Source organism: Apostichopus japonicus, chromosome 13 (assembly GCF_037975245.1).
Source record: "Apostichopus japonicus isolate 1M-3 chromosome 13, ASM3797524v1, whole genome shotgun sequence".
Taxonomy (NCBI): domain Eukaryota; kingdom Metazoa; phylum Echinodermata; class Holothuroidea; order Aspidochirotida; family Stichopodidae; genus Apostichopus; species Apostichopus japonicus.
In genome coordinates this window covers 9,361,456-9,387,709 of record NC_092573.1, presented here as the reverse complement: position 1 = coordinate 9,387,709, position 26,254 = coordinate 9,361,456, and the positions used below count along the sequence as shown (strand labels likewise).

Sequence of the window (26,254 nt, the reverse complement as noted above, 5' to 3'; positions counted from 1 at the left end):
TGAACTAATCATTTTATACTACTAGCGTCTAGATTTAAGCTTTATTTTGTAATTTTCATGGCTACCGGTGGTTCAAAATTAGGTGATGTCACATGTTGTTAGTATGTATAAGAGCCAAACTTAGTTGTCAGTCTTTACTCTAAATGTTCCGCTATAGGTCCGGCTATACGGCCCTACCCCGGCTGAGGTTACGGCTCTCACTTGGACCTCAAACGAATCACCCATTCTGAAGCGGTCAAACATCGTCATTCTCTTTTCAGTCTTGTTGACTGCAGGGCTACCATCACCACGTGTCATTTTAATATGATAGGATTTGATTTCACCGTTTCGTTGACCACACAATAGCTTGTTCCAACGGACCTTTAACTTTCCTCCCATTCTGTTGGCTCTGACATCAATCCCAGATATTGTTCCGGTAGGGGCTGGAATAATGATGGAAAGAATAAAAGTGCAATGAAACTTCAAGCAGTTCCTTTCCTTTTTGTATTTCAAATATGCTCATATATATGCTATGGTATAACAACTCTCTCACGCTGTATGCAAGAGAGCCTTTTAGTAGATACTATACGAGTACAACAGCATTGGTACAAAGAACTGTCCTTTTTACGAGTACACTGAGTACCAGTTCACAACTGTGAATTACCTTATATACTATCATGTTGGTTCAAAACCAATTTTATTTTGGCACATACATACATATGTACACACACGCATACGTACATACAAACATAAATACACGAAACATAGTTGAAAAAAATAATCGTACAGGTATTGAAATACTTTACAAAACAGTATCTTTGTATATCAATAAACAAACAAAGGAGAAGGAGAAATAGAAGGACAAGGAGAAGGAGACCTGTTGCATTGCTAGTGCTATTGCTGTACTATCCTGGTGGCTTTTTTCCTATAAACTGCTGAGAAATTAATTCCCCCAGAGATTTTTCTATATAGTTTACAGTACAGAACTATGGAATGAAGTGGTTATAGCTATCTTTGTAGCAGGCGATGATTGTGGCTTGACGACTGGTATGCACACTATTGTATCACTAGGACTTTAATCCCTCTCTTGTTATAACAATCCAAACAGATCTCCATCAAAAAAAAATTGTCAAATCAATGTTGATTTTCAATATGATTGTATAAATTTACAAGTTTGCACAACTGTATTTGCCTTTATATGTAATATGACAAATATTCACAGCTAGTAAGTTGTGGGTTAGACCCTTACTAAGACCAACCATTGTATCTGTTACCATATTGAATTGTTTATGTTCAGCATTTAGTTATTTAAATGTTTAGCTATTTAAAACCTGTTACACAATGATAAATAAAATGTATTTGTATTAAACAGACATCGAATGATCTGAACATATTATAAAACTATTGTATTACGAATTCCATGACAGAAGATGACAGAAGTGTTAAAACGGACAACCGTTCATGGTTTGTCGAATAACAACAATCTATAGAATAATGGCAGCAGATAAACAACAGATTTAGTGGTCATTATCACAAAATGGCTGTATATAAAGAACAATTTAATGTCTTCGAACAGAAGATTTTATTATAACAGAATAACGCCAATACATAAACAAATTCCGTGGTCCCTAGCAGAACAAAGCCTGTATGTAAACAAATTATGTATCCTTGAACATCGTTGTATTAAAACAGAATAACGCCAGTACATAAACAGCGAATAAGTTCCGAGATCCGTAGCAATGATGCCTGTATTTAAACCTCAAACTTCGTGTTCACGAACAGAAGAAAGAATGTATGAAATAAACTAAAACGCCTGTACATTGACAGCAAACTACGTATCCCAAAACAAAATGATGTTGTTTTAGACAACATTGCGGGTTCGGTGAAATGACAGAAACAAATAACACAACAATGTCTGTATTTAAACAGGCCACATAAAGTGGCCGGTAGATTAACAGACAGGAAAACAGAAATATCTGTATATGAACGGACTCCATATTATGTGCATTCTTTAAATACGCCGAGCAGCCTTTTTCTGTAAATTTACAGATCGGGTTATTTTGTTTGTCTTAAGGTAAAGTGTTGTACTATTACAGATAACAAATTACGTCTGTTATTTCTACTTGAAAAATTGGTGGCAACCAATTGACAACACATTTCCGTAAATCAACAGAGATTTTGTTACAGTGTGGATAAAACGAGCTACAAATAGATGATCAGGTTGTGTTATCTAAGACTTTGGACAAATAGCTTAATAGAACATCCTTTGAATATGGAATTCCCCATGGCCATCAACATGTTAGGAATAAAAATGTGTTCACAAGAAATAGAGACTACGTGGACATTATTACATTGAAATACATGAGAGGTATTTATCGATATTACATACCATTAGAGTTGTTACATGTGTTTTATATTGATAATTATATTGCATGCATATTGTATGTTTCGAATGTCAGTTATAAGTCCGTTGGAGCCGTTCTGAAAGGGGCAAAAACTCTTTCCCATGACGGTAACATCAGATAGATTTCGGTCGAGTTTGCATAACTCTTTCTGTTCAGTATATGACGTTCCTACTTGATACGTATTACATAGGTGTTTTCCCAAGTCTTGATGTAACAGAGCTGTAATTACAACGTAATAATATCTTGATAAATTCTATATGCAATACGCCGCGCCAAGGGTCCGAGATAAATGAGCCTACCTGTTTCGACGGTACGAATAGTTTGGTTCACATTGTAAGTTTTCTTCTCCGTGACAACAGTTAATCTGACATTGTATTTAGAGTTGGGCCGCATTCCCTTCAGGGTGTAGTTATGTCTTCCTAGAACAGGACTTTTATCGATGAGATCCGCGTAAGTATCAGTACAATTGTCCAAATCCAATCGCTCTACAGAAATGGTTTGGTTTAAGACACCGCAAGGATCTGTTAAGTTTCTGTGCGCCCAGTCAATAATCACCCTTGCCAATCCAGGTATTTTTGAGAGGCTAGATAACGTTAAGTTTATGACGAGATCTGTCAAACGAACATTGAAATCATTGTTATTGATAATATAAATATATATTATATAATATATATATATATCATATTTATATAAATATATATAAATATATATATATATATATATATATATCAATGTTAAATCTTTCTCTCTGTAAGATTAAATGTTACCGTAACATCGTCTGTCACCAGAATATGTGAATTATTAAGAAATCATGCATAATTTCATTATAAGGATAGAGAGGAGATACCCCTTTTCAGTTGAAAAAAAGATGTATTAAGTACATGTATTACAAACATTGGAATTTTGATATTATATCTTAATATATTTAATATCAAAATATTAAAAAGTTTTATATTTTTTATCAAAATTTACCTCTACATGGAACCTTGAAAGTTTGAAATGTTTCAGGTTCGCTGAACGAATCACCATATTTGAGACTGGTTTTGATCTCATAAGTGAAACCGTCTTCCAGAATATCAGTGATGTCTTTCGGTTCGGTATCGGAATATTCCTTTTTGGTCCAATTGTTAGAATTCAATTTTCGGAATTCAATCTTGAAACCGGTTACAGCGTTATCCCCGACAGTAGCATCGGGTCGTATCGGTAACTCGATAGTAACACGGGAGGATGACGTATTAATTGAAATCAACAATTGCTTAGCTCCAAATGTCGCAAAATCTGTTATAAAGAAATTAATGTCCCAATTTATTTTTAATATTTAAAAATACAATTTTCTTGCATATCTTTATACTACAACTACTACTATATATCCAAGCCGTCTATAACAATTTATAAAGCAAAATGTAGGTTGATTCATAGTGCGAAAAAAATTAATAAGTGACATGAATTTATTTGTTGAGGGATATAATAACATCAGATGTCAAATTTACTTAAGAAACTACTCCTAGACCTTAAGTCAGTGTAGACAGTGTATGTCAGAGGTGGAATTGGCCCAAAGTTATTGACTTGCATGAAACAACAGTGATGGTTAGGTAATATCGTTTTCTACTAAACTTTTAGCCAAACTATACGTTAGAAAATGGATTCCGGACTATTAACAAAGATGGCAACCAGATGAATTCAGAAGTAACCTAACAATCGCCTCCGTCATAGAGAAGATGAGATCTGCAACTCCATGGACTGCCCTCTTGTTTCCATTGTACTGAACTTTAATTGAACACGGTTACCGTCGTATGTATGTAAGTACCGTTTTATCTGTCTTATTGCATTAGCAGACAATAACATTTACCATAAATATAAGATTTCATATTTACATCTCAGAACTTGACTCAGAACATAAAACAATTAAATATGGCTGTTGAACTAACAAAAACATATAAAGGAAGAAATCAAATGATATTTCCACATATCAGAACGTAAGTATGCATCCCATACCTATATTGTAAAGACTGAACCCTAACTCTACCGAACAGCTAAAAATATCTTCCATCGATTAGGAAATATATATATATAGTGTTAATGTCGGTATCATTTTTTAAATTTACCATGTTATAGTGTAATTATGATCTAATAAGCATGTACTTTCTTTTTGTCTTTCTTTTCATTTGTTAAAAAACCGAATGTTATCGTATCAGTTTTGAAAGCTCATGTAAAGAGCTTGAATATTTTAGAAAAAAAATAATTCAAAACAATGCCGGTATTGTCATGTCGCTTCTTACGAATATCGTTCTCTTGCACACCAACCAGTACCACAGTTGCTTAGTATATATACACAGTACAACTGTCTCTACATATATCGATACGTCTGTCACTTCATACCAACACAGCAGTATCGCTACATGCCACTGTGTGTCGCTGCACATCCAAACCGCTTTCTTTGCGTATCAAGTTCAACGCCTTTGTCGCTGCGTATCAACACCGGTGTCGTCCGATACCGCCGTCGCTCTATACCGATACCGCTGTCGCTGCATATGAAATAGCTGCATATTAACACCGCTGTCATTGTACATTGATATCGCTTCCTTGGTATATCAAAATACTTCAAGATTTTAGATACATATTTGTGTCTGTGTTTGTGGCTGCGTTGTCACAATTTGATAGTGCGATACTGAACAGTTAAAGGAAAGGTAACTTGGATTACTAGAAATAAACCTACTACTTTAGATCAACATATTTTGCACACAGTAACGAAGGCATAACGCGGAAATCTCCTGTCCCTCGTCTCCCATGTGGCTTATTCAGAATACAGAAAAACAACTGCAACTGTTATCAACAGCAGCTCATATGAAACAATTAAGGTAGTTCGAAAAGTGCAAAGAAAGTTACATTTGTTATTTTAACGGTGTTTTTGTTTCTATGGTTGACATCATTAATATGTAGAGGAAACAATTATTTGACATTATTGCTGTTTTATGCTTAGAATTTATATATTTAAACACCGTGGGCTCAAACACTTCCGAGAACTTTTGAAAAAAACCGCAGAATAACTATTTGGAATTTTCAAATTGACAAAATGTATGCACCCTGAAGGTTTGTATTTTTATTGATAAGGTTGTGTTGGTTTTTCAAAATGTGATGATTTATAAAGCGTTAAATGTCATGTTTTACTGCAGCAGCGATAAATGTTTTATGAACATACCACTATAAATTAGGGAACAAAAATGGCATAATTAATTTGAACGTGTGAGATTTTCCTTGAAACACTTAGCATGTTCAATAATGGATCAATATATTAATGTGAGCCTCAGTAAAAGTTTGGAAAACATTTAGAAGCATATCTATAGTTGCGCTTACTCTGAATGTAAACTTATTGTTATATTTTAGTTAAGTTGAAGAATGTTTACTAGGAGAAATAGCAACACATAACAAAGACTGAACTTTTTGAAACGTGAAATGATAAACATTATTGCAAAAAGTATTCAAGACATCTTTTAAATTGTTGAAGCATAACTGGTGACCAACGTTTCACTCAATGTAGTCAAGTGCTAATACAACTCGTAGAGTGTCGCGAACAAGATTGCAAATATGGATACGGAGAGGGGGGTTCTAAATCAATCACACTGATTAAGGTAGGGGCATGTAGCTATATGGAAAGGCAAGGAGACAAATCGTGGATTCATAAAGTGGACTGTGTGGCAATGGGGTCATTAAAACCGATTGTCATGAAAGCGGATAGGGGAGGGTTGGGGAGGGGCGGGGTGGACTGATACAGAAACAGGTTAAGTGTTAAATGGTGCATATTAGGTACAGTTTTATATTATTAAAATTCAATTATTTTAATAAACGAAGATAAAAATGTGCCTTGCAGCCAGGTATAGACCTATTACAGACACTGAATAAGAATAAATATAGTAGTTTTGTACGCTACAGTATTCGCACCAATGAGAGCGCTTTATATATAAATACATTTAACAGTCTGTTCAAAGTCTCTCTTTCTAGATCCGGCTGTAGGAATCACAAATGATGTCGAGTTGGTTAGCATCACGTTTAATCTCAAGATTAGGGCAAATATGTCACCAAAACAGACATACAACCAGCGCCCAAAGCCTAGTGGTTAGGGTGTCTGCATATCAAGCGGGAGGCCCGGGTTCGAATCCCGGTGGAGGCTGGAAGTTTTTCACTGTTCTGGATTTTCCAACTTACTACAATTTCAATTATATATATATATAAATATATATATTTATAGGCATATACATATACATATATATATATGTATATATATATATATATATATATATATATATATATATATATATATATGTATATATATATATATATATATATATATATATATATATATATATATATATATATATATATATATATATATATATATATATATATATATATATATATATATAGGCCAGAACAATTGAGTGTCGTTGTTGTAATTGCAGAAAGAAAACATTGAATTTAAAAGTGTTAATTGAAAAAGGTTTAATATTTTTTGTGGTCAAGAAGAATTAAATATGTTGAGAGTACTTACCACCACTTCCTGACATTAGACAGCAAAATGTCGAGATTATGAATGAATTGAGGAACAAGAGTATCATCAAAAATTTCTCCATCTTCAAGTTGCCGATTACGCCTTAATCCAAATACAGCAATAATGGTTGAAAGTCTTCAAGCGAGGAATCTCAAAGAGGTAATGGTCAGAATTTGTAACATGACCCTCAGTTAAATATAACTTCTTTTTAAAGCTTCATCAAGGAGGCGTTGTAATTATATTAATGTTTGTGTATATTTGTTTTGTAGGTAATTGTTTCTGTAATCACATAGATGTCATCGAACAATTCCCCGCTGCATTTCCGGAATGAATACACCTTTACCAATATAAATAAATCTTAGTAATATGGTCAGCAATTAAATGTGTGATGAAACAGGAAAAGGGAACAGTTCATGGCTATGTTAACCTGCATGGCATTATTTTAAATACGTATTTACTAGACTAAATTAGGGAACACACTCATAGTGTTTCTTCAAATAGTTGTTGAGCAGAAGAGTGCCTTGTAGATTTATTTTTGACATAATTTACTGTCTAAATATGACTCAAAATGCACCATTTGACGTCTAAAGGTTTTGTTTTTCTTCCTGGCGTAATTACCACAGGACATGGGAGTCGGCTCCAATGAGCCACAGGTCCTTCCAAACAGGTTCATGCCTCTACTTAAACCAGTTGGGGGAAAAACATCATTTTTGCCGCATCCACTTTTGAAATCAGCAATTTCTGTCTGATTCTGATATTTTATTGTTTCATTAGTGTCAATGCCATTGCAATTATCGAGTAAGGTTATAGAAAATATAAAGATGTGCTAATTTAATTGGTAGCTGCAAAGAATTGATCATAGTGAATGTGGCACTGTTCATACGTCACCAAATCTCAGAGTATACGGAAAAGCTACGAAACAGATTTAAAACTTTTGTACCAAAAGTCAAAAAAAAAGAGATCGGATCTAAATATGTTGCAAAATCATGTTCTTATCGAGGGTTTAGATCATTTAAAAAATTGTAAAAATCAAATAAAAGTAATTAAGAAACAACAGTCGAACATTTCTTGATTTTTGACGAGAGGGAAATATTACGATGTTCTCCTCATCATTGATTAAGTATTTTTTGTTTTGCTTGATGATACTTGCTCTCTTCCGTAGCTTAGCTTTGTCAAATCGCTATACCAGGAAACTGTTTATTATAGCTATTTAGTCAAAGTTGGGGGTTTCGACTGATTGAAATATTTAAACTTGTGAATGTATTTGATGGGCTTATTTCCATATCTCTTCATCTTCATACATAAGTCTGTGCTTAATAGAAATGATCGTTTGATTTAAACAGTTTGAAGTTTGTTACCAAGTTAACTAAGCTCACGAAAGAACTAGGGAATGCATATATTTCTACCGGCGCAGAGATCCAACCAGTGGCGCCTGTGGGTTTGTTGAACATCGATTAGACCCTGTGCAACGATTGGCACTTTTGAAGCCTCAGAAAAATATAACTGTTTGGGAAATAGAGGAGATCGGAGTCCAAGCGACGTACCGGTTTGGTGCACGTATGTCGGTCTGACGGTCTGACGTTAACTCGGTAGACCAAAAACCTACGGAGCTTTGTTCAAGTAAGGTTCAAGTTGCACGATCTTGGCTAATTTCATATATCAATGACATTTTGAAAATTATTGGCCACGAAAAGTTATTTACATGTGAAGGATAGACCAGATGAAACTTTATTTATTGTCCGAATTCAATTCCAATGTAGATGTCGTCTTCTATATAACAATATTATAAATTTTGTATACTTGAATTTGACGCAAACATGTGCAATAAGGGGCGTCAATCCCAATTATAAAGTGAGGGGTGGGTCATTAATAACTGAACATGGATACAAGTGAAGCAGTGAACACCACGACCGCCTTGGCGCGAAACATTTATAGGGTGGGGTGTAGGGGCGGCTCGTCTTTGAGCTCATTATGTGGTCAAGGGGCGAAGTCCCAGCGAGGCTCAGAAATGTTTAGGTTTGGTTCTGCTTGGTCCTTGAATTAATATATCAGTAATAAATATAATTTAAAAAAAAGTCACACCTGACAACTGACTTTACTTAAGTTAAGAAAGACTTATCTATTAAACATCCGGGTGTAACTTAAGGCATTTTCATGATTAATATCGATGAAACTTAAACCGAAACCGGAAACAATCTTAAACATTTGCACATAACAATAAAATCATCTTGTTATACTGATGTCTACAACATGCAAAACATATGATATTATAAGTACATTTCAAGAAAGAAAAAAATACTTTTAGGTAGGCCTATTTGGGCACATTCACTTTATCGGAAATATTAAATCATTAATATAAAGATACTTCAGAGCCGTAGCCTGGGTAGAATCCCTAAAGGTTGCAGTTGAGAACATCGAAAAATATTATGTATCGTCAAATGTTACATAGAGGTGCTCTTAGTGTGAGTATATATTGTTATTTTAAGGGTGGGCCCTTTCCCAAAAAGGACCATCATGACACTATCTAAACGGAGCGCCACTTTCGGGTTGGCGAGTAACGTAGAAAGAATTTGTTGCAAAAAATTGCCTCTCAGATTGCCGGAAATGGCACTTCACATGCCTTGTTAATTGCATCTGAACCTTCTTAGTTTTGAGATCTTATCTTTTTGAAATTGAAACTTCAGGTAATAACAAAGTAAATTAGACTATAGACGTAATAGACATATTTACGCACCGTAGTTTCTCATAAGACTGCTAAACTGTTTGCGCATGTTCTTAGGAGCTCTCAGTTCATTGTTACTCTAACCAAAACGAAGCCAAAATAAGCGCACGTTCATCGCATCCGCGATCGTGCATATACGTGATGAGTGGTTAAAATAAACCTTGTCTTCTTTTTGAACGCCATTCATACAACACGTGCCTAGAATCTTGTACACTTCTGACTAATGAAATGAGACGAAACACCCGATACTCATAGCTGGTACAGTAACTACTGTTCATGTCCTCTAACACATGTTACCATGTTACAAACACAAAGTAGTAATTAATGATGCACGTGTGTGGGACATGAACAGTAGTTGCTGTACCAACCATTTAGAGCGAGTTCATTAATACGCGATTCTAAAATGAAGTCGTATCTATAGTCGTTTTATGCTATAAGTAAGCCTATGGATATATCCAAACATTGTCTTTCTGCGTTCTCGGCATGACGAAATGGCGTAATTTAAAGAGAGGTGTGAACTGGAATCAAGCGGTACCGTACTCTCCTTTACTTCATCTCGTAGGCATTATCATCTTCATAGACTCCATGTCCAGTCGCTCAGTTCTTTCATGGGAACAAGTTTAACAGCTTTGCAGTTGTTACACTGCCACATGTAACATATTTTACCGTTTGATTAACACAAAGTAGTCATTACTGAGGCACTTTTGTAGGACATGAACAGTAGTTGCTGTACCAGCTATGAGTATAGGCTGGACGAAATGATATGAAAAAATCGCTAAAACTAACTGAAATACGCAGTGTTAGCTCAGTCTTTAACGCCGCTGCCTTCCAATCATAAGGTCCCCAATTCGAGTAAATCCAAGATTAATGTATACCGTCCAGTTACAGAGTTGTTGAAAATTGACAATTCATTATCATGGACGTTAAATATGAATGTAAGAGACTGACGTCGGTGAGCTTGCGGCTTTGATAAGCCAATGAGGCGTCTTCACGAGTTCCTGGTTGCAGGCGGATCTAAAATACATACATACATACATACAAATATCTCGTACTGTGCGGGCGTCTCATTATCGAAGACCTACTTTAATTTATGAAGTGTAAATCGCACGGGGACGACCCCCCCCCATCACCACTGCAGTGTACGGTCTTCAACTTGGCATCTGTTAAGTTCATTACAAATGAAATGTTTGTGAGGATATTTACATAACTACTAAACTTGAACTTGAGATATAATGAATAACATGATTATAACAACATGATTATAACAGCTTATCACCTAGGCACCCAGTCTCCAAACTCCTATAACATATGTTATTATTTCACAAACACTTAAACTTATCATGAGTGGCATTGCTAACCAAACTGAATGCTCAATATAATTTACATGCAGTGTTATATTGCTTGAACGTGATAATACAACACACTATAAAATATGAAAAATAATATACTGGAAAGGAGATCTGCAGATCAGTATCTGCTGGCTTAGCATATAGCCTCAGCGGTGTATGGGTGCGGTTCCTCGTGTAATTTACGCTATAAATGAAATCTGTAATTCTTATTTCAACCTAGTTGAATGATTTAATTTTCATCATGCGTGAAGCAAATAAACATTAATAACTACTAAACTCATAGCACAATGTTTGAGCTCCTTTCACGAGATGTCCCCGAGCCATTATGAGCCCGATAGGCTTATCGCCTACACGATTCAGTCACTAAACCGAGGGGTTATTTTATAATGTATCCCCACCCTTCAGAAGTGGGGGCGTGCCCCCCCCCTATGATTGACGCCCCTGTGTACAATGTCATAGATGCAATCAGAAAACTTCGTTTATGTTTTTCGACATCGGGAAAAATCTCAATATGGGTACATTGCATTCATTGAAATATTTTTACCTTCACATCCCCGTTGGTAAAGTTAGAAGTTTATCCAGTCCAAGATATATTCAATACGAAATATATTGTTGCCCACGTTCAACTATGACATCACACCTTCTTATAAACTGTTCATTTATGGCAAAATGAAAGAGAAAATCTGTGACAACTCCAACTACCAATATCTTAATGCTCAGAATATGTTTGATCCTCTTTCATCAGTGCAAAATGAAAAGCTATCGTGGACTATTCTTATAATCTTACATGCATCATTCTGGGTGTTTAGTACAAAACAGTGAATTATGTGAGAAAATTAACTATTTTTTATGTTTTATTTTGAATCAGTGCTACATACTGCTCAAAAAGAATTCATCTATCCGATCCTATAGAGTGTTTCACGAATCGGGAAATGGTAAACTGGCGATCACGTTTTTGTTTTATTATTAAAGAAAGAGGGAAAATGAAAAATTCAGGCCTGAGTAAATACTTTGACGGCATTGATTAAACAAGGAAATAAGTTTTTATGTTTGCTTTCATATCAATACACATTTACGTGTTGCATTAACAATGACGTGTACTGTGTGAATTCTAAACGTCACAAAAATACATAAAGGGATAAAAATTACAGAAAAAAACACTAGTAAAATAGTAGGACACGTTTGCTTAACATAATCTCCATTGTGAGGTGATTACGATTTTAATACACTTAGAATAATTTCACTTATTGTGATAAATACTTTTACTGTTTTACGGTAACAGACTGACTTTACTAACACAGTCCTCCTTCAGTTTACGCAATCATATCTGTATTTGCTCTATAGACATGATATGGTAAAAAGCAATAAAATGTACAAACACAAAGAAGTGAAGACAAATTCATATTATTATATAATAAAAACAAAGAAATAAGAGAAATAATAATAATAAGGAAAATTCAAAAATATAGCATGAAAAAGTAGTAATGACAACTTCATACTATTAACGACACAGAATAATGACTCTGGACATATTTCACGATCTGTCCTACTTGTATTGTGGCGCCTGGGATTAAGAGGGGATTTCCCGTATTTGAAAAAGCTCAGTAAAGTGTTGCATTCAAGGACATGAGGAAACAACGCACATCCGGGTCACTCGACGAAGCATTTACTGTAGTTGATGGCAGGAAAGATGAGTAGGATGCGAGGGAAGAATAAGGTGAGGGTCAATGTACATGACGCAATGTTATACGTCACGATCTAACATATACAGTAACTAATTGGAGCATTACAGACCAATATCAGTGCCACATATACCCGTGACTCAAAAATCTCTACGAGTAGCACAATTCAGGGCAAAGCTATCGTGTGAGACAACATTACCTTATAATGATTGAAGTTTGGTTGTGTGGCATTGCTAAAGAAAATTTAGTATGATCAAAACTACAAATTTAAGAAAGGCGCTTGATTTAGTCAACGATGCTATATTGTTACCAGATCTAATTATATAGCAATGCTACTAAGATTCTATTGAGTGTGTGATGGAAGTCAAAGTGACTTTGCTTACGGGATTCATTCAGCCTGCATGACCATACATAGCAGTGTTCAACAGGGATCTATTTCTGGTCTATCACTGCTTGTTTCTACTGTATATTAATGACTTTGATTTATGTCTATCACACTGCAACGCTGCTATGTATGCAGACGATACAATTTTCTATGATAGTGGGAAAACCATGACGGACTTAGAGGTTAATCAAGGAACTTTATAAGAAGCGGTGTAGCCTGGGGTCGATGAAGCCTTACATGGATCCAACTTTAACGTAAGGGGTGTGGGTCCTTCCAATAGAAAAAGTTGAGCGTCTACAGGTGCATTCTGGGGCATAAGGTCTATATAAGCAGACCTAAACGCAAGGTTATGCTCACTAAAAACTTTTATACTATCTTCAGATATTATGATACGGATATTTCGACTTTTTATTCCTTGCTATTACTAGTTGACATTTGATCTCAAACTTTCGATTACTTAATCCCAAACTATCACTGAGTAATTCAGGTCCCTAAACAGGATTGCCACCTTATGTATTTTGAACGTTTAAAGCCTTTCCGCTACCTCCTTTGCAACGATATGTGAAAAGGTCATGCTTGTTTAATGTTAGAATTTCCTCCAGCCGTTTCATCTGCATGAACTTGAAGTATGCTTGTAAACGTGTTACTCAATTCACAACAAAACCTCTTGAGTTAGTTTAAACAAGCCTTCAGGATTTCATGCATTAACAACGGTAATGTTATGAATTATTTGTTCGCAGTCCCCAATAGCGTGGAAGCGTCAGCCTATTGTACAAAGATATACCTTCAAACTTACATTCTGTTTCTGTGTGTTGCAATGTGGTCAAAAACATTGTAGCGTAACGAATCGTTTAATCATCCTTCTAATTGCTTCTAAATCATCAATAACATTGTATTGTAATCTCATTGTACCAGCCAGTTGTGATGGAGCAACTCCCTGATTGTACAATCTAGATCTTACAAAGAGCGCATTTCTCTCTTCTGTGTGTTACGCTATACCAAAGAACCATTGTAACCTTATTGTATATTCAAGTATATTACTAAAGAAAATTAACTATTCAGGTGGCTCAGTGGGAAAAGCCGTGGACTTGTAATCTGGTGTTCCGGGATCGAGTCTATATAAAGTTGGCTTCTTTCTATTTCATGAACTCCTCTCCAAAGTGTTTATACTAATCCAGCTGACTTGATGGCCGATGCTATAAGTTAGCTGATGCAAGGCTCTTGCACTGCTGGTGATTTAAATCGTGCTAGGGTTCAAAGCACATAGGAGTGTATGACGCTCCGGTGGTGGTATGGCCCTTTTTTGTAGGACCCCGTGTCCATGTCTCCCTTGATGTCTCAAAAGAACCCGTGAAAGTGCGAAGAGAGTTGGACAAATCGACAAGAAGTGCTCTAGGCGTAATATGGCGACAAATGTGTATTTCCTTCTTTTATTTTAACTTCCAGTTTGTTAATAAGATTAATTTGTATAATAAGATATATTTTATTTACAGTCTTGTACAATAAAATGTCAATAAACTAAAAGAAAGAATCGTTCTATGTGGCGTGAGTGAATCGTTGCTTATGGCTGGAGGGTAGAAACACCCTTTGCGACCGGCATGTTTGCAGCCATCGTCACTAAATATGTGGCCTGATGAGGCGCTATTCTGCTATTACTTGCAGAGACAATTTTTTTCCTTCCAAAAATGTGTAGTATTTTAAGCTAGCGCCGTCATTCACATGTGAACGTTATTCCTCTTGTTGGTGCGTTGGTTAAAGCTACGTTGACACACTGTAGTGACATTATATCTCATATATGATAACATCTCCCACCCCCATCCCCACCCTCACCCCACTCCACATCCACCCTCACCCCACTCCATGTATGCCATTGTGTTACTTGTGCCGGTCAATGGGCGTACATTCTAATGAAGTAAAAAACTGAAAAGCTACCATCACTGCCATCACGTTTACTGAACCTTAATATTATTTGTCGAAATTCGTTAGATATTTGGAATGGCATGTTATTCCTAGCCACCTTTGATTCAAACTGAAAAAAATAAAACAATTTATAACGTAAGTAGTTGATGATAGGGACTAGGTGAATTCCTTTAACATAATGTTATATTTATAGACGTCGAAGACTGACTTTCGCTACAAGTAAACCAGAACAAACACTGAACATTTACGTGGAAATTGCTTACGGCAGCACCGTTCATTCTAATATTGGGTATCAAACTATACTGTTTTGACCTTTGATTGGCTAGAGTTCCAACTTAACCCAAACGGACTGTGAAGGTTCACAATATGTCAATGACTGAGGTGTGTACTTATTTAGATTTATTCCAAGTTTGAAGTAGGAAGTTGGACCGAAATTTTTAACAAAAATAAAGAATTTTTGTGTGCTTCTCTGACAATACAACTGCATGCTTCAAGTTCACTTTGGGTACAAAACCTACTCCAAATGCTTGCCCCGAAAACAGTCAGGGATTGCTTGCAAACTGCGCAATTTGTTCCTCCTTTCATCTGCTGAACGTTAACTTTCCTTTGAACTATACTTATAACTTTCCTTTCAAGTCAATGTTTAATTTGATCGTTCCAGATATGCTAAAACAGGAGAGTCAAACTTCTGTGCAATTATCTTTAAACTTATGCTGAAAATGCTTCCTGTTATCTTTATGAAGCATAAACCGTCTACATTTAATAGAAAGAAGTCGAATTACAAGAGATTGTTATAGTTAAATAGATATTTCAGGAGTATCACACTTCTCTGAACAGAAACAAAAAACAATTAACAAAAGAAAATTACATGTTTTGGAAGTAATCAACCGCGATGATATAACAAGTTATGTTTATGTAGGTATAAGTTGCCAAGAATATTCAGTTTTGGCAAACGTATCTTTTCCTTCAATGAACGACCATTATAGATAATATGTGGTGATGGAGTTTCAGTTTAGTCTTCCGTGAACTTGTGACGTTATCTGCTATTAGCAATTTTCCCAAATTGAATGAATGGATGAAGTTCGAACCACTTAGCATACTCCTGCTTCCTGTAGATTATTACTTCTTTACTAGTCTTCTCTTGTGTGCATTCGCTAAGCTCCTAATTGGCTAAATTAAAACTCTCAATTAAAAAGATCAAAGTACTAATCTGAGTGAAGAAACGAAACCAAGATTAAAAGGCTTGGTGATCATGTATTACAGGTATTACAGGACAGCACGAGACTGAGGTGATTATTTACATTTTCTAAAACTAAAATTTGTGGAATTTTACCATTTTTTTCAACGATTTTGCCAAAAATGTAACAACCATTTTGCACCGAAAATCGCGAGGAGAATCAAAAGATTTCAGGTACTATTGATTAACAATGATCGACGATTGCTCAGATTGTGTTCAATTCAGAGTAGCAATGGTGCAATGTTTCGTTACGTCTTCTCCCTGCAAAGGCAACCACTCTTGTTAAATACCACTTTATGTTTCCTTAGTTTCCTTAGCAACAGAAAGAAGGTAACGTCTGCTACGCGGGGTAGCGCTATCTACGTCTTTGGCTTCTGCCTAAGAGCTTGTAATAATGATTTCTCGTAAATCACTAGGGAGTCACTCGAAAGTTGAAGTAGAGTTGCGCATTCCGTTCCAATAACTCCATGTCGCTATCCATAGGTTCGTCTTCCAAGTGAAGAAAACTTAAAATTCAAACTCATAGACAATTTGTGCTTTTACTTTTGTAATGTGCAAAATCTTTATTGCATTTGTGAAAAAAAATCAACATTAGTTAATTGTTTTATTACAAGACGGTACCGTATATTTTCTTGCAACAAACAAAAACAAAACACGAATAATCTACACCTACATGATTATCGTCCCAATAAATATTCAACCGTCAGTAGCAGGTGAGATGATTTAACGCAAGTACCATGGCATAACGCAGGTAACCTGCATGCAGGGAATAGAGTCGTTACTTCCTGAAGTGATTCACATTACCCAGACGAAAACAGAAATTGCCTTTCAGTTGTTGGGGAACTCAAATCAGCACTGCCCATGCCAGTCGTTGCTCTGACGGCAAATACGTATTCCACATCCGGCAAAAGCCTATCGTCACGTTTTCTGAGTCTTATTTTGTCGTCGGCAACGTGCTCGGCGATAACTGGAACCATATTCCTTCTACTCCGTCTGAATCTGGCTACCGTATAATGATAACTGTTTATAGGGCCATTACGTTCAGAACACTCAGGTTTATCCCATTTGAAAACCAAATCGCCATTTCTTTTCTGTTCCGGCAAGAGATTCGTTGGTCCACCAGTTGGTCCTTGAAACAAAATAAAGGAATGAAAGTAATATTACACTGATCAACTTTGGAATGCACTTGTCAACATGCTAGGAATTCCCTGAATCATGCAAGAAACCTCGGCTGCAAACCTCGGGTGACACGATCTTTAACCTGTAACTTAAATGCCGTCCTTTATATAACCAAAGTACCATCGAATTGGAACTGTAACATACTTGTAGTACAGGGTATAATAGGGGTCAATTCAATGACGATTTTTTTTCTTCTTTTGAGCTAGCTGTTTTACCTAATTTTGGCATGTTTCGTACTTTATTCCAAGCCACATACCTGATGAAATGTGCGAAATCTTTGCAGAGATACTCACAAGTTGTAGATCGTCGGTTCTGACTATTTTAGGGGGTAAAATTTTTTGGTGATATCACTATATTATTATCCCCTTTTGGTTTCAGTATTAGGGAGGGCAGGCACTTACTAGCCTGCCGGTTCACCGGCTCGGAATGGTGTGCCGCTCAGACTAAAGCCCCAGCGGCGCCACCAGCTTGACATTTGTAGAAGATATCGAATTCTTCGAAAGAAGCTAGTTTCTTCTGGGGCGCCAAATGCGTTTTAAGGCCACAGCAACGCCGGTTGGATCAATCAGCCGGCAGAAATTTATGCCCAGTTCTCTCCTGAGGGAGGCTATAACATGTTTGGAAATTCATTCTTAGTTTTCACCATTGATATCTATTGCTTTATGATAACTTTTTAGCCAAAGTCGAACAATGTTAGAATTATGTAAGTAGCCTGCACAGGGGGGTCCCTAGAAAAACAAATCGACAAATTGTGCATTCTGACGGATATAAGATTATAAATTAGGTTGATATAAGTTACCCTAAACGTAAAGTTTTGCTAATAAATACATTGTGTAATGTTGATAAAAGAGGGGGAAGGATATATCCGTAGTAGCGGTCCAGTTCTTTTCCCGGCGGAATGCAAAAGTCACCCGGCTGAACTATTCTCCCATACTGACAATCGGAGGTGGGGGCATGCTACCCCCTCTTTTTGGGCACGCTTCTGAAGTATATCGACTGTACTTACCCGTGGTATCGGTTTGTATCGACATTGACATTTGAATTTTGCCCGCTGTCGTGTGCAGGCTTAAAGTAAGGTTGTACAGAGAGTTCGCCGTCAAACGAAGAACTGTTTTTGTCCTTACTTCACCATCCTCCACATCAATTACCCTTGGTGTAGCATCCACTGTCGGTGGCACTCCGCCGCATTCAAGGACATCCAAGAGTTGTAGAGAGAGACTTTGACTTAGAACCCTGCACGAGTCCGTGACTCCCTCCACCGACCACATCACGATAGCTCTTGCAGCACCCGCACGTCTTGATGATGATGTGTAATTGAGGTCAGTGATAACCAAACCTGACGAAAGTATATTATAGACACAGATATTACCTTTAACGTTTTTCACGCTTCTGTTTATCATTAAAACTTTTTGCGGTGGCAACTTTCTTCAATTTCCTCGTCATGTTCCTATTTGCTTTGGGAGAGAGAAAGTGACAGATTGACGAGGAAGACTAATTTCAATATTCAATAACAGATACCGAAATATCTGAAAGGATTGTCGTTGTAAATTTCTCAAACCTAAATTATGTCCTCCTGTCCTTCTTTCAATTTACCTCTCCTCTTCTGTTTACATGATAAAGTTGTCCTGTGTTTCCCGAAATCTTAAATACACAACGTTACCTTCACAAGCCGTGGTGACTATTTGTGGGACACTTGCATCTGTGTAATCGCCATTCCTGTCTCTGAGACGGATTGCTACCTCGTATGCTGTACCGTCGGTTAGGTCAGTTAACCGAGCAGAGAGACTCTCTGTTTCTTTGCTCTTCCATGTTCTATGACCCTCCTCATGGTACTCGATCATGTAACCAGTCACTGGACCAGTTCCCCTGTCCAATATCGGGTCCCAAGCTAGCCAGGTGACTGTTATTTCAGACGAGGTCTTATCTTGAAATTCCAACGGTTCGGGGTTTGCGAATGACGGTGGCTCTAATACGTGGAAGAGGAGTAATCGTCATTAACAAACAATGGAACAATTCTCCTTGTGGTAGCTAATGGATGACCTTATTCAGAATTTCATTCATGATATGTGAAAGAAAATTGAGAAGCAAGAAAAGACTGCAAAAATAGTGTTTCAGGAAATTTAGCTTGATACTAATAGATGCAGAATCTCTGAAATGCTCATTTAGGGTAAGATTGATGAATACAACAGCCCTACGTGAAGGCCTTAAATGTTATACCATTGTCTTGTAAATGCCAATAACTAAGTCAAATCATGCTCCTCTTCCCCCTTCATATACACAAAAGAGATTCATTGAATGGCGTCCAGCATCTCGTATTGACAAATTTATGAAGCATTACATACATGTTATCTAAGGCCATACATGTTTTTCCGATTGAGTTTATCTTCTGTGTTGTATCTGAGGAACTGACCACATGGTCTGTGCGATGAACCTCAAATGTTTAAAGGTGCATTTCTCAAAAAACTAAACGTGGTATAGAAAAACAAACTGGACTGATAGTAGTGATATACTTGAACAGTTTATACAAAGTATCAAAATAATATGTTAAGTAAAATTCGTCCTTTGAGCCTGCTTTGTAGCTGTAGGAAGACATATCATTTTTAGCAACGTAGTTGTAAAAGAAAGAAATATGTGCTATCTTTGAAATAAAATCTTATAAAGGTAAGCTATTATGATTGATTTTTTAACATTCAGACATATAATATTTCTCAAAAGTATAATTCATCTATATAAAGTGCATTGTTATAAGTATACGTTTCTTTTGGAATGACGTATGGGCTAATGAAGGGATAGCGGGGTCGAATACAAAGGGTTTTAGCTTTCAATATGTCGCCCACTTGCTTCCATGGAAGCCCGACATACTGCTCCTGTCAAATAATTATTAATGAAAAACAAAGTTAAAAGAAAATACCTGCAACATCAGTATTGACCGTCTGTGTGGTACTTTGCTCTGTATATTTTTCCTGTTTATATTTCAGCTTGATCGCTACCTCGTATGTCGTATCTTCGGTTAGGTCGGTTAACCGAACAGAGAGACTCTCTGTTTCTTTGCTCTTCCATGTTCTATGACCCTCTTCACGGTACATGATCATGTAACCAGTCACTGGACCAATCCCGGGGTCCAATGTCGGGTCCCATGCTAGCCATGTGACTGTTATTCCAGATGAAGTCACATCTTGAAATTCCAACGGTTCGGGGTTTGCGAATGACGGTGGCGCTAATAAGTGAAAGAGGAGTAATTGTCATTTAAAATATGGAACAATTCTCCTTGTGGTAGCCAATGGATGACAACATTCATAATTTCATTCACGATATGTGAAAGAAAATCGAGAAGCAAGAAAAGACTGCAAATATAGTGTTTCAAGAAATTGAGCTTTATACTAATATATGCGGAATCTCTGAAATGCTCCTTTAGGATAAAATTGATAACGACAACGGCCCTCCGTGAAGGCCTAAATGTTAATCCATTGTTTTGAAAATTCCAATACCTATAAGTCGAATCATGCTCTTCTTGCCCCTTAATATACACAACAGAGATTCATTGAATGGTGTCCAACATCTCGTGTTGACAAATTTATGAAGCTTTATAAACATGTTATCTAAGGCATGTCCTTCCGATTGAGTTTATCTCCTGTGTTGCATCTGAAACACTGACCACATGGTCTGTGCGATGAGCCTTAGATGTTTAAAGCGGCATTTCTCAAAAAATGAAAGAGCTACGTCCTATCTTCGGAAATAAAATGTTTGTAAGTTAAACTATTATCATTGATGTTTTAACATACACCGATATAATATTTCCCCAATATATAAGTTCATCTACATTAAGTGCATAGTTATTAGTATACGTTTCTTTTGGAATGACGTATAGGCTAATGAAGGGGTAGCGGGGTCGAATATAAATAGTTTTAGCTTTATTTACCTTTGTGACACCTTAGTACCGGTAAACACATAATGATTATATAAAACTATTTCTCTTTGTTGTCAACCCATTAAACGACTATCTACTAGGGCCAGTTGCCTAAAGAGTTGCATACCTGATGTCCTGCATGTTTGTTCATTACTTGGAGTCCCTTCTCCTAAGGGATGGTCTCTGATAACACTGATCCGAAATTTGTAATTAACATTTTCTCTCAAACCGGTGAATTGATGAGAGAGTTGTCTTCCTTTTGGTATTTCGGTGAATTCTTCTTCTCCTGGTCCTTTTATTTGTATCCTATACTCAACAATGGGACCGTGACCATGATCGACCGTCTCGTCCCAAGCTGGCCACGTCACGGTTACACCTGTTGACGTTACGTCAGAAAACTCGAGTGGCTCCGACTGGTCATAAGACGGTGGTGCTGAAGAAAATACATGAACAAGCGATCGATTCAGTCTTGTTTCGCTTATTATAATTTTGTTTGATACTAGACATTGTTTATTTCATGCAAGTTTTTTGAAGGGATATTGCGTTAACAAACAATGTACAACGTAGAACCGCTAGGTAAAAACGTACTGCTTGTCTTATTCGGCAAGATGATGCGTACATCTTAAGAGCTGAAGAAGACAAATTGAACCTCGGTTCATTTTGCAATTGATGGTATCGTGATCTTTAACGTTACCAGAGTGATTCGTGACACAATCTAACAAAAACATTACAGAACATTAGTTTACCACCACCGGAATATTCCGGCTAGTGGCAGTAAATTAAGGGGCGTAGAATTGCATACGTATTTGCCGTCAACAAATAGCAAAATTATTAATTCATTGTCAAGAGTGTCACTAATTCCTTTCGACTTAATAATCAAAATAAAATGAGGATACAGCATATCAGACTTTCTCACTCTTAGCTATGCACAAGGGCGGGGTACTGACACGGGTCAGTCTGGCAGTGCCGAGAGTCCAGAGCAATGGGCGACCGACTACTATCCATAGTTACCTATAGTTATCCGATGTTTGGTACACGCACTTATGCATGTACTAGGTTTGTGGGCAATATTGTAGGCAAAATAATCCCTTAAGATTTAGAAGTAGTGCGTAAAATATGTCATCAATTATAACCTTACAATAATACATGATATATTAAAATCAAACCTACCATCTATCTATCAGTGTTATATGTTTTGTAATCGTTAGCCCATAAGCACTTTTACGTTAAGTCGTAGGGATGGGAAGGGGGTTTAATGAACTTGAAGGTTATTGTGATGCGTAAATTTCCTTACTTTGGTAACAAGGTAAGCTAGAGTCTAGACAGAATGCTTCGTCAGTTGTTTCCGATGGACAAACGTGTTGCGATCTTTCTCCACCACATGGTGCTTCCTCTGGCATCCAGATACGACCGATGCCACGGTGCCCAAACTTGGAGCGATAGTGTCCTCCTTTGAAGAACGATGTCGGCATTTGGAAGACGAAGACTCTTTGATTAGCCCAAGGAGGAGGACTGCCCTGATGGAGGTCTCCTTCACCAACTAAGGCGAGTCGCCCTCCGTAAAATGAATTCTGCATTGCACATGCTATCAAAGAGATAGAAAGAGGGAAACACATTTATCACGACAACCTCATCGTTCGTAACCACTAAAAACCATACTAAAGTGGGCAATAGTTCCAGATATTTGTGTCGTTGGAAAATGATTTTAATATGAAGTCTAGCAATATGTATGTAATATGTGCGTTTCGACTCTTTGACGTCGGAGTAATACCTTAAACACCTTGCAGAAAGTATCCCATCTCGGATCTTGACCTTTTACACCTTTTACACCCTCCCCCTCGCATGGGTGAGGAAATATGTAACGTCCAAGGATTGCAAATCAACTTGTGTAAATGGTTGGAGAATATAAGGGACGGTATACTAACCTGGAGAATAACCTCACCAAAGTCAGGACTATTTTGTAAGTGCAACTTTTATTATAATTACTCAAGGAAAAGAATATTACACGTTCACAGTTATATCTCCGTTAAACAAATTGCAAAAATAATTCATAGTTCCGCTTCACATGATTCATATTTATGCCAGAAAAACTCAATTCCATGTTAGTCTACTCAACTTATTCTCAAATCTCTGGGTAGTAAGTAAAGAAACTACGACAGTATACTTTCGAAGTATAGTATTGTATTTTAGGATATATCACTTACCTGAAAATGAACTATAATATGCACATTTGTTGTAAATTGAAGTCGTTTTTTTCTTGAGGGGGGGGGGGGGGGGGTTGCAGATTATATACCGTATCTAATACCAAAGTCGAATTTGTAATACGGTAATGAACAAAATTCTGCCTTTTTGTTTTTGGTAAAGCGAACGCGCTTCTAGTTTTTCCCCTTCATATCACCTTCTAGTATGCCTTTCAATGCTATTCAGGCTAAAGGCTATACAATGTGTCATTTTCCTTTCTTTATTACTAGCGAAACGGCTATAGTATATTTGAATTCAACCTACGTACTAGTGCAGTAACTTGATTTACATGATGATGGAATTGAATAGAAAATGAATGAAGTCAAATTATATCATATCATTAATTTATGGTAAAGGTGCCGTCAAAATTGTTAAGATATCTTTTTTTTGTGTGCAAATATAGCTAATATATTAAACAAGTTGCAACAAAATCCATGTTCCAAATTGAATCTTATAGGTGAGAAATTAAAAATTATTTGAAAAATGACGGTATGATTATTTATCAAATTTCATCAAATTTAAACATTCACAGCAAAATGGTCACTTCAAAACTGATCACAACATATATTTAATCAGAAAATCAGAATGCCATCATATCAACATATTGGAGCATAACAAAGTTTACCAAAATATATATGTTGGACCAACTGCGGTCTCTTTAAAGGAGAGCGATTTGTGGGACTAACAGCTTTTATATATTAGAGGTTAATAACTCTTCCATAACTGAATATGAACATTTAAATGGTTGAAACCGAATATGGTTCTTAAATTGAAAAGTTGGTTATTCAATATTACGTTGATATGATAGCCTGGTTAGAATGAGGCCAACGCTTTTAGATGTTTTTTTTTTATATTATTATTGGTGAATGTTAAATTAAACTGTAAGTACTTTTTGATAATGGAACCTTTTAATTTAACATATTTGAGGTATAAGAGATCTTGTGCGAGAACATAAGTAAGGCAACGAGGACGGAAGAATTCCCGTTGGTATAATTATATAACTATCTCTTTTGATATCAGGCCTTATGATTCACCTCTGGTTAATATATATATATATATATATATATATATATATATATTGGTACGAATCTGGAGTTTCAAAATCGTTGCTGTTTTTAAATGTATCTCTACATACATACAATCCTGAAGAAAATTAAACACTAACGTGTGATGCTGTTTTAAACGTCTTTTTAGAAATACAATCATATCTTCATCACTTATAAGCTGATATAGTCTGTGTTCAACAACGGTGCTTTTTCGCAACATAATTTCAATGAGCTTTGAAATGTTCTTACAATTTGCTTTCTTCAGCTTTAGACTTCATGTAAATATATTGTTGTAGCTATGCAATACTGCTCCTTTTTGCAGCTACTCGTTTTTTATCTCTGTGCGGATGCGCGCGCGTGTGTGTTTCTATATTTCTCTTTCCGTGTCAACCTGTTTCCACTTCAAACACTGTCGTTTTCAATCTTCTTTGAATGTTTTACTTTCTTTTAGTCTGGACAGTATCACCAGTTCCATTTATTGATTTGCAATCAACCATTGTGCAAACGTCATATGAGAAAGGTAAGTTAAGATATGTAGAAGAAAGCTATTAGCAACTTCCCCACACGCTTATAGTTTCTTTAAACAGTGTTTTGTGTTTGATGTCATATTTCCGAAAATTTGACAAAAGAATGTTACTAAAATAACTTTTCAATAAATCACACGAGTAGTTATTTTTTCCACATAACATTAATGGTCAAGAATTGAATATAATCTGAAAGTGTCACAATTAGTTGTGGAACTTCTTTAATATATCTGAAGTGGAATTATCTTGTAAGATGTAATGAAAGTAATTTTTTGTGGGATTCGATTATCCAAATTTTAATGATACTTTTATGGGGAAAGTCTGAAACATACACATTGAGCGCGAAAACAAACTGTTTCAATGACACTTTTGTTTTAGAAAATTCACCCCGAGATAGAGCCTGTGCAAGAAAAGAAAAACGCCTTAGAGCATGCATTCTCCCAGTCCCCAGTGTATAAATTTATATGTGATTTACCAACATTATAACACAGTAAGTTACCAATCAGACAAACAAGCTTTGCTTAATGTATGACTAACTATATGATTTATGATATATAACTTACCTCCGTTGTTTGAAAGCAAGCAGCAATTTGTCAGGAGACAAAATGACGACAAAAGAAGAACTTGTATCAGAAGATATCCTTCCATTGTAGAGCACGTCTGGATTGTTCTGTGAAGGTTTCTCTTTCGAAAGTGAATGAGGGTCAAAAAACGCATAGGGCCTTTACATTTAACTTGACCCTAATGACTTTGCTGAAATGTATTTTTAAAATAGTCAAGCTTCGTGACGTCAAGGTACGTGACGTGTATATGTTTATTTATTCAAGGCCAAAAGAAAAGGCGAAAGAGGCGAACGAAAAAATAGAAGGGAAAAAACAAAATGAAACGAAACGAAAGTGAAAGACTGAACAATTTCGGATATGAAGTTGCCTATCAAAGAAAAAGGAAGACCATCTGTTTGTTAATATCTCATTTCGTTATCATATTTACCTTAAAACAATAAAAAATATATTCACGTATATGAAAAATGGACAAACTGGTGATCAAGTCTGGTCAATTTGGTAAGCAAACATAAAATATTTCAGAAATCTTGTTAACCTGTCCCTTTTTGTTTCTTCTTCTAGGTCTTCTT

At 36.2% G+C, this 26,254-nt stretch overlaps 2 protein-coding genes across 2 annotated transcripts in view; both read right to left on the bottom strand.

The window, feature by feature from the left end:
• LOC139979083 (uncharacterized) overlaps positions 1-7,154 on the bottom strand; it is a 60,744-nt gene extending 53,590 nt beyond the window's left edge. Inside the window, exon 1 of the mRNA XM_071989747.1 lies at positions 6,931-7,154. Coding sequence (XP_071845848.1) covers positions 6,931-7,012 — 82 coding nt within the window. The 5' untranslated portion in view covers positions 7,013-7,154. The remainder of the gene's footprint in view (positions 1-6,930) is intronic.
• Positions 7,155-16,755: 9,601 nt separating this feature from the next.
• LOC139979077 (receptor-type tyrosine-protein phosphatase F-like) lies at positions 16,756-25,862 on the bottom strand. The gene is made up of 7 exons (XM_071989740.1): positions 25,686-25,862; positions 22,606-22,896; positions 21,439-21,744; positions 20,316-20,621; positions 19,065-19,370; positions 18,411-18,740; positions 16,756-17,354 (listed from the first exon to the last, which is right to left on the bottom strand). The coding sequence occupies exons 1-7, from the start codon at positions 25,837-25,839 to the stop codon at positions 17,026-17,028; spliced, it is 2,022 nt and encodes a 673-aa protein (XP_071845841.1). The 5' UTR covers positions 25,840-25,862; the 3' UTR covers positions 16,756-17,025.
• Between the last annotated feature and the right edge of the window lie 392 nt (positions 25,863-26,254).

Bases quoted from the DNA above. Each gene is read 5' to 3' on its own strand.
- LOC139979077 (XM_071989740.1), bottom strand. From the start codon at position 25,839: ATGCGTTTTTTGACCCTCATTCACTTTCGAAAGAGAAACCTTCACAGA. The intron at 19,371-20,315 runs GTATTTTCTTTT...TCCACGTATTAG, and splicing joins GGTCAATACTGATGTTGCAG to AGCCACCGTCATTCGCAAAC. The intron at 18,741-19,064 runs GTAACGTTGTGT...TACTTTCGTCAG, and splicing joins AGTCACCACGGCTTGTGAAG to GTTTGGTTATCACTGACCTC.